The sequence below is a fragment of the Lepidothrix coronata genome, unplaced genomic scaffold (genome assembly GCF_001604755.1).
Source record: "Lepidothrix coronata isolate B3197 unplaced genomic scaffold, Lepidothrix_coronata-1.0 Scaffold189, whole genome shotgun sequence".
In the NCBI taxonomy this organism is placed as follows: domain Eukaryota; kingdom Metazoa; phylum Chordata; class Aves; order Passeriformes; family Pipridae; genus Lepidothrix; species Lepidothrix coronata.
Window position 1 is genome coordinate 636993 of NW_016690369.1, and position 8707 is coordinate 645699.

The 8707-nt window shown below is 54.8% G+C and overlaps 1 protein-coding gene across 2 annotated transcripts in view; it reads right to left on the minus strand.

Annotated features, from left to right (window-relative positions):
- Positions 1-8410, minus strand: part of TBX5 (T-box 5) — a 39627-nt gene extending 31217 nt beyond the window's left edge. Inside the window, exons 1-5 of one of the 2 annotated variants that reach the window (XM_017831322.1) lie at positions 8236-8410; positions 6562-6656; positions 3853-3972; positions 2626-2773; positions 318-470 (exon numbers count right to left, since the gene is read on the minus strand). In XM_017831322.1, coding sequence (XP_017686811.1) covers positions 318-470; positions 2626-2773; positions 3853-3972; positions 6562-6656; positions 8236-8382 — 663 coding nt within the window. In that variant the 5' untranslated portion in view covers positions 8383-8410. Of the gene's footprint in view, positions 1-317; positions 471-2625; positions 2774-3852; positions 3973-6561; positions 6657-8223 lie in introns of both variants that reach the window. The other variant, XM_017831323.1, reaches the window with a different exon arrangement.
- Between the last annotated feature and the right edge of the window lie 297 nt (positions 8411-8707).

The window sequence follows — 8707 nt, forward strand, 5'->3', positions numbered from 1 at the left end:
AGGACAAGGGGGGGAAAGAAAGGACAAGGGGGGGAAAGAAAGGACAAGGGGGGGAAGGACATAGAAGAAGAGGAAAGGGAAAAGGAAAAGGAGAAGGGGTAAGGGAAAGGAGGTAAGAAAAATGAGAAGAGGGGAAAGAAGAAAGAGAGAGGAGGAAAGAAAAAGGAGAGGGAGAAAGGGACAAGGAAAAGGGGAAAGAAGAAGGGATGCAAGGAGAAGAGGGGCGGGAAGGGGAGCCGAGGCCCTCAGGAAGAGCAGCGGGAAGAGGGAAGGAGCAGGACGCGGTTTGCCGGGCGGGGTCCGGCCCAGCCCCTCACCTTGTGGTTTTGGTAGGAGGTGACGGCGATGAAGGCGGTCTCCGGGAAGACGTGGGTGCAGAAGGCGGTGTTCTTGGAGCCGAAGCCGTTGTTCTCGTCCGCTTTCACGATGTGAAGCCGGGGCTGGTATTTGTGCATGGAGTTCAGGATGATCTGGGCAAAGGGAGAAGGAGAGAACATCCCGTGGGAATAGAGCTGGGACAGAGCGGCACAACCCCAGATGACCGGGGGAGGGGAAGAAGTGGAGAAGAGGGATCTCCTTCCCAAAAATCCTCACCCTCTTCCTTGAGAAGGGCTGATTTAGTTGCTGGGGACATACCTGTGCACGAACCCCCTCGCTCAAGGAGCCCGTCAGGGCCGGGTGATGCTATGAAAAGTGGCTCCACACCCAGCACCCCCAACCCCAGCCTTGGGCTGCTGCTGCTCTTTCCCCCCACACCCCGAGGGGTCCGGAGCTGCTCCCCCAACACGTCTCGACATCCTGAACCTGTTCCTGGAGGGCCGGGGGAGACTTTTCGCCTTTCCAGTCCCTTCACAGCCCCCCAAACCTCCCAGCTCACCACCACGGGACATCACAACCCCCACACACCCCAGCGGGGCAAAGAGTCCAGAAAGAGCGAGGGAAGAGGAGGACTGGAGAGATTTAGGGACACATCCCCCCACACACCATCCCGCCCCGTCAGCGACCCGCAGAGGATGCGAGGAAGAGGAGGGTGGCGGAGGTGGGGAGGGATGACGCGCCGTGTTCAAGATAAAAAGCGGTCCCTGCTCGGTACCGGGTTAATCTCGGGGGAAAATGGGGGGACCGAGGAGGGGGGGAGCGGCGACGGGGGGCCGCTCGGTCACGATAATGACTGCCGGACCCTGGCGACAGCGAGACGCAGCGCGTCCCGCCGCCGCCTCCCCCGTCCCGGGGGTTTAAGCAAATTGCTTTGACATCCAGGAAAGTCGTAGACATCAACGGTGAACGATCTAATGGTTTTTAATTTCATTACAGCGACTCTAATTGAGAGGCTCCTGGCGCAGCTCCTCCTCTGAAGTCCCTTATTGTCCCCTCAGCGTCTTCGGTTTGTTTAGAGGGACTTTTTCCCCACAGCCGCCTGTTCCCAGCGGGGATTCCTGGCCTCGTCCCCCCGAGCCGGATCCCCCCTTTCTCTAGGACTGCTCCCCAAAAGCACCCCGGGGGGTGGGATGGGTCCCCCTGGCTGAGCTGCTCCCCTCCCTCTTCCCGGAGCGAGTGGAGTTGGGGAAGATCCTGATCCCTGGAAAGCACCTCTTGCGAACCGCTTCGCCGCTAGTCCAAGGTAAAATTAAAACAAAATTAAAACAAAATCAAAATTCTGAAAAGGAAAGGGAAAACAACTCCCCAGCTGGAGGTGCAAAGGAAAAGGATGCTCAGCACTGGGGTGGGCTGGGGGCTCGGCTGGCTGCTCTCCCCAGCCCCCCTGCTCGCTTCTTAGCGACCACGTGGGCAAGGATTTAATAGCACTACATTTATCGTTAAAAAGCAAAGGGGGGAAAAAAAAAAAAAAACACCTTGGAAAAAAAATGAAACTGAAGTGTTGAAACGAGACTGGAGAAAAATACGCTCTTGGAAAGGGATGGTGGGATCTGGATTCGCATACCCGCTCAATTATATATATATTTCTTTTTATAGATATATATACATATTATTCATACACGCACATATATATTTGCTCAGAGGAACTCGCATCTTTGGAGACCTTCGAAGGAGGGCTGTTCCTGGCTGCGGAATTCACACAAACTTTCACGGCCTCACGAGTCTCACAAAGTTCTTTTTACGTCCAAGAAGTTCCAGCGGGACTTCAATTTTTTTTATTGTCTTTAGTTATTGTTGCCTTTTTCTCTCTCTTTTTTTTTTTTAATCGAGGTATCCTCATGGTTTTAGGTCCTATTCCCTCCAATAATTATGCCTGTTTGATTATACCTGTTAGGCAAATTCCCACAGGCAGCGAGCAGATTTTAAACGATCCGAGACTCCCCGTGCGATTAAAACCAGGTAGGCAAATACTCGATTAAGTCGGGGGAGTTTGACCCACTCGCGAGCTCCAGCCCACGGGGTCTGTACTCAATTCCCACACAGCGTGGTGAAATAACCCGGTTTTAAGGTTTATGCTTCTATTTTCGGGGGCCCTCATCGGGGTTCATCCCAGCCAGGGAAGGAAATAACACCCCACCAACACCACGGATTTGGGGGTGGGTGACACTGCCGGGGGTGGGGGGACACTCGTGGGTGCTGGACACACCGTGGGACCGCGGTAGCCCTTCTCCCGCTCCTGGTACTTACATGTCCGAAGGGATCGAGGTGGTTGTTGGTGAGTTTGAGCTTCTGGAAGGAAACCAGCTGCCTCATCCAGTGGGCACCGGTAGCCGGGGAGTCGGGATGCACGTACAGCCTCCCGGGCATGGCCGGCTCTGCCTTCCCCGTCACCGACCTGCGTGGGGACACAGGACTGAGCTCCGGGCACGTGGGGGCTGCCCTTGGGCTCCTGTTCCACATCCATCCCCTCCTGGGATCCCTCCCGTGGGCTCCAAGTCTCCCCATCCGTCCCCTCCCGTGGGCTCCTGTTCTCCCCATCCGTCCCTTCGTAGGGTCCCTCCCGTGGGCTCCTGCTCTCCCTGTTCATCCCCTCCGGTGGGATCCCTCCCGTGGGCTCCTGCTCTCCCCGTCCATCCCCTCCGGTGGGATCCCTCCCAATCCATCCTCTCCTGTAGGATCCCTCCCGTGGGCTCCTGCTCTCCCCATCCGTCCCCTCCCGTGGGCTCCTGTTCTCCCCATCCAGCCCCTCCGGTGGGATCCCTCCCAATCCATCCTCTCCGGTAGGATCCCTCCCGTGGGCTCCTGCTCTCCCCATCCAGCCCCGCCGGTGGGCTCCTGCTCTCCCCATCCAGCCCCGCCGGTGGAATCCCTCCCAATCCATCCTCTCCGATGGGATCCCTCCCATGGGCTCCTGCTCTCCCCATCCAGCCCCTCCGGTGGGATCCCTCCCTCTCAGGTGCGCGGTGCCCGGCCGGTCACGCCGTGCTTGGGGAGAAAAGGCATTTCAAACACCGCCCGGGAGTTACTGAGCTCCTTGGCACCTTTCCCGTCGGAGATGGCTCTCGCCGCTTCCCCGTTTAACCCCATCCTTCCCCCTTTCCCTAATTCCCGGCACTCAAGCCAGGAACAAAGTTCCAATTATTAAAGATTTTCCCTTCCTTTATATCACTGAACTATCAGCTCCACAATCGCCAACAATCTCATCGTAAACAGGATTAGTTATCCTTCGCTAATTGCGACAGACTCTTCTCCTTCTCTTCTTCTCTTTTTTTTTTTTTTTTTGGATGCATTGCTCTCCCAAGGACTGTGGGAGCATCCCGTTACGCTCAGGTGAGGCTCCTGCAGCCCAACATCCCTCTTTTGCACGGGAAAAAGAAGGACGAGCCGCTGACTGAGGGATATCTCCCCACCAGGCAGCCCGGAGAGCCCGACACAGAGGTCTCCTCCCTCCCCCTCTCCCCCACGCGTGCATACCATTTATTATCTGCAAATTTGTATCTGTGGTCATCCGCTGGTACAATATCCATCAACAGGATGTACTTCGTTTTTGGATTAAGTCCAGTGACCTTCACTTTGTAACTGGGGAACATACGCCTGTTAAAAAATAAAAAAAATAAAAACACAAGTATAAGAGCAGTGAAAAGCAAGGTTGCCAAGGTGGTTTCAGAGCGTGTTTGCGAGGAGGAGACCTAGAGGAGGGGGTCATTTAACAAAAGGGCAACGCCACCCTCTCAGATGGACCTTCCCGAAAGGCTCGGGCAGCGGAGGGTGCACCCTCCCCTCGGGGTGCAGCACATGTTTGGGTGCCGCTGGTTCCCCCTCCAGCTCCCGACCGAGGCGAACCGGGTGATTTTTCGAGGCAGAATCGCAATTTCGACGCTGGCGGATTTATTTATCCACCTACTCGCGTGCCTGTGCGTGTTTTGACTAATTATTTGTTTCGCCAAGGCTTCGACTCCCCCTTCGCTGAACAAATCTGACCGTGAGAACTTTTGGAAGCAAGTTACTTCCCTCTGTCCATAAGCCGCTGGAACAGGAGGGGAGATTTGCCAAAAAAAAAAAAAAAAAAAAGGTTTTCAAAAAGTTAAAATATAGATACTTCTAGGAAAAAAAAATATATCTTTATATATTGCTTGAAATACGTGTATTTATAGAAACACATTATAATATATTAGAGAGAGATAAATGTATACGTTTAAATCCGTATATATTAATCACCTCTATGCCTATCAATGGTTCTATGGGCAGATAAGGAGGAAAAAAAGCCCTCCACGCACTCAGGTGTAAAGAGCAAACCTACGTGCAGCCGTGAGCGCCTCCCGAGACACCAGCAAACACACCTGACAAATCCTTGGAAACCCTCGGATACACACAAGACAGGGGCTTTTCGAAATATTTTCCATTACTGCAAGGCAGGGACTTAAAACACTGCTGTTATTTTAGTTCGAAGCTTTCCAAATATTTAAAAATAAAGCCGATGAAAATGTATCCCTGGACTTAAAACACGCATAAACAGAAAAAAAAAACACCCCACACCTCTAAAAATCCTGAGCTCTTCTCCGAGGCTCGGGGTCTTATCGCTGCCGTGAGGGCTGGGCTTTAATTCGGTTGTAAAAAGGTGAGAGGGGGTGGAAAGCGACCAACGGAGAAAACGGGGGTTGAACTTTAAAGTTTTAAGGGAGAAAAAACCCAATTCCACCTGAAGATCGGTCTGTGACTCCGCCGACAACACCTGAGCAGCAGGACGGTGGATTTCGCCAACGATAAACGTGGGGAATTCTAGAAATAAGGAAACCTATCCCGTATCTCCCCTCGAGCCCCTGCACTGTAAATGTCTGTTTTATTGCTCTCCAGACGAGATTTCTGTCCCCGGCGATATTTGTTTGAAATTTCTGCAAGGTGGTTTCTGTCTCCCTTCTAGAGCTGTCTTTTTTTTTTTTCCCTGCGAACCGGGTTTTTTTCGGGAGGTCCTGGCACCGGCCTTATCCCCCCCTCTCCTCTTCATACCACGTCCCCTTGGCCACAAACCCCTTCTTTAAAACCGATTTTTCCAGCAACAGCAGCGAGATTCAAGGGGAATGCGAGACGTGAGACAGATCTATTCGCTAAAACTTCATCCAACCAGCTCCATATTTTTTTTTTCCCTCCCTCTTCAGGCAAATTTTGGAAGACCACAACAAATACCAGATGACAGAGCAAAATGAAAGTTTGACTCTGCGTTGTTTATTCTGCCCTCACAGTCTAAAACTACTACTATTGCTACGCGTGGAGGGGTGGATTTTCCCCCCCTCCTTTCTCCAAGTATTCTAATTTAAAATTACAACGAAAAAGCCTCCCTCGGGCTGCCCCCAGTTTGCCGCTGGGACTGGAGAGACTCTTTCACTGGGTCTCGCTGGCCACTCTTCAATTTAACAGATTAATATTAAGGATAACGTTAAACCCCCTCCAACACACGCTCATACGCATATAAATATCTGCGGATCAGCTTTACTAAGCCGGTCATGGAATCGATTATAGCCCCAATAAAGTTGGATTTGCGAGGCTGTATATTTTTCTACACACCCACGCAGATAAACACACATATAGAAATGCTACGTCCGCAAATAAATAGCATGTGGATCTATCTCTGCATCTAAACAGCTTTGCTATCGCTATATAAACAGTAGCTAAAGACCGCATGCACTTTTAAATGGGGTGCGTGGGTGTGCTGGGAATATTCACCTCAGTGTGAGCAAAATAAATAAGGAACTCTGTCAAACAGCAGAAAACATTTTTTAAAATGCAGAAGGGCCTATCTGCTAATAACAATAATAATAATAATAAAAATAATAACAATTATAGCCCACCGAGCTGCTCTAAACAAGGTTTGTTTTTGGCCAAGTGGCTGCAACTCGCGTTCTCCTGGAAAGTTTCCAAAGGCCTGAAATTGGGATTAACGATCCAACTGTTCTGGTTAAGAAAGAAGCCAGAAGAAACAGTTTCTCCTGAATATATCCGGGCAGGGAGGGCTCTCCACGGCCGGGCAGGGCTCTGAGGGTGCTCTCGGTCCGAGGGGGGGTCTCGGACATGAGAGCTGTGACTGTCGCAATGTCAGGGAGGTGGACACGCACCCCCATCCACGCGGCTGCGATTTTCCCCCCCCGCAAACACGTCGGGGAACGCGGACACCCCCTCTCCTCTTACCTCCCGGCCTTTGTTATGATCATCTCCGTCCCCACTTCGTGGAACTTCAGCCACAGCTCCCGTTCGTGCAAAAACACCTTGATGCCCTCCATGCCCTGCGGAGGGGGAGGCACAGAGCGTCAGCCCCGAGCGCTGCGGGGACAGCCCCGGCGGGAAGCTCGGAGGGAAAAGGCCCCGGAGCTCGGGGCATTCCCGGGAAAATCCTGCCGCGAAGCCGGGGAGAGGGGGATTTCAGGCCGGAGCACGGGGATGCTGCTCAGGGCGGGCCCGGAACAGGGTCCTGCGGGCCTCGGTGCTCCTGGGGCGGGGAGGCGATGGGAGGGAGCCCCCGGAGCCGGCTCCGACCGCATCCTCCCAGAGCAATCCCCCAGCGCCTCGGCCCAGCTGCTCCCGGAGCCAGCCGGAGGAGATTTGTACCCTCCCACGAGCGATTTACACCCGCCGGCTGCGCTCTGCGAGCCAGGGCGGTATGGGGGGGTGTTACTCTGCTCCCCTCGCCGCCTTATTTTCTCTCTTTCCCCTGGCCCACACCACCCAAAAACTGCGAGCCCCCCGGCTGGGGCAGATGCCACCGCGGGGATAACACATCCCTGCACCGAGCCAAGCACACCATTCCCCCCCCACACTCAAAACGGAGCCAAATCGCCCCGTCAAACGCTTCGAGGGTTGGTTTCCAAAAACAAACGGTGGGACCAGTCCCTGTGCCCACCCCGGCCCAGCCGAGCCTCCTGCCCGCACCCACAGCGGGCTGGGGGGTTCCACCGGGGGGTTACCTGCCAGGGGAGAAGCGGGGCTCTCCGGGAGGGCTCCACGGCCGCCGAAGGAAAGGGAATCTCGGTGGAAAAGCCCCTCTCCCCGCCTTTCTCCCCCCACCCCCGCATTCCCAGGGCTGCCCCGAGCCGGCTGGGGACGAGCGCCGGGGGACGGCTCCGAGCACCGGGAGCTCCCAGGGAAGGAGAAGCCGAGGGATGGCCTGACCCGCTGCCGCCTCGTCCTGCTCTCCTCGGGAGTCCTCCGGGAGCTGCAGCCGGTGGGTCCCGGCTGGGATCCCACGCGTGTCCCGGCAACATGCAGCACCAGGGGGGCGAGGGCTGATGGAGGGCATGAGGGGCACCCCAAGGTGTGTCTGGCCCCCGGGTGGTTACGGGGGTGCCCACGCGTGACAGCAACTGCCTGCCCTCAGTGCCCGTTGCGTGGGTATGGGCTGTATCTGTGTGTGCCTGCCTGGCTGGACAAGGGGTGCATATATACACAAATAAATACATATAAATTTGTATCTCACACTATACATTTATATCTTACACGAATATGCACGGGCACAGCAAAGATACACTCTGTGTCTGTTCACACGTGCATTTGGACACCCACGCGTGGGCGCCTGTGGGGGTGTGTCTGCTGCTGCCTCAGCGGGTTCCCCTCTCGGTTATTTCGGGTGCTTTTCCCTCCACGCACCCCAACATTCGCACCCGCAGGTTCAGCGCTTGAGCACGACCTTAAATAACACTCAGGCAGGATGAGGCCCGCCATCAGGTGAGGCTTTTCGCCCCCGTGGGGCCCAAAATGGCTCAACCACCCAGCCGGGGGGGGGGGAAAAAAACCGCGGAGAAAAGGGAAAAATAACACCAAAAAAATGAAATAACGAGGGGGCTGAGGAAGAGGAGCGCCAGTCCTTACCTGCTGGGTGAAGGCTGCCTGGGGGGAGGTGGGGGACTTGCTGGTGGCCCCCAGCTGAGTGTCCTGCTTGGCTTCAGCCTGGAGCTCCTTGGCCTCCGAGTCGGCCGGCGTGGTGGGGAGCCCGAAGCCTTCCTCGCTATCCGCCATGTTACGAGCTTCCTTCGCCGAATCCCCCACTGCAGGCACACATCGGGGAGAGAGCAGAGATAAGAGACGCATAAGTCAACGCTGACGTTTAATAAAATATATATATGTATATATTTCTATAGCTCCGCGCCGGGGCAGGGCTGCCCGGCAATCCCGCGACTCACTTCCAGCTGCCCGGGGAGGGAACGAGGCCCTTTAACTTTGGGAGAGGGAGAAATAAAGACTTTTATTTATTATCGCAGCCCGCAAGGGATGATAGGATTTGGGGGGGTGGGGGGTGGGGGGGGAGGTGGAGAGGGAGGGGAAGGGGGAGGCGGTATTATTG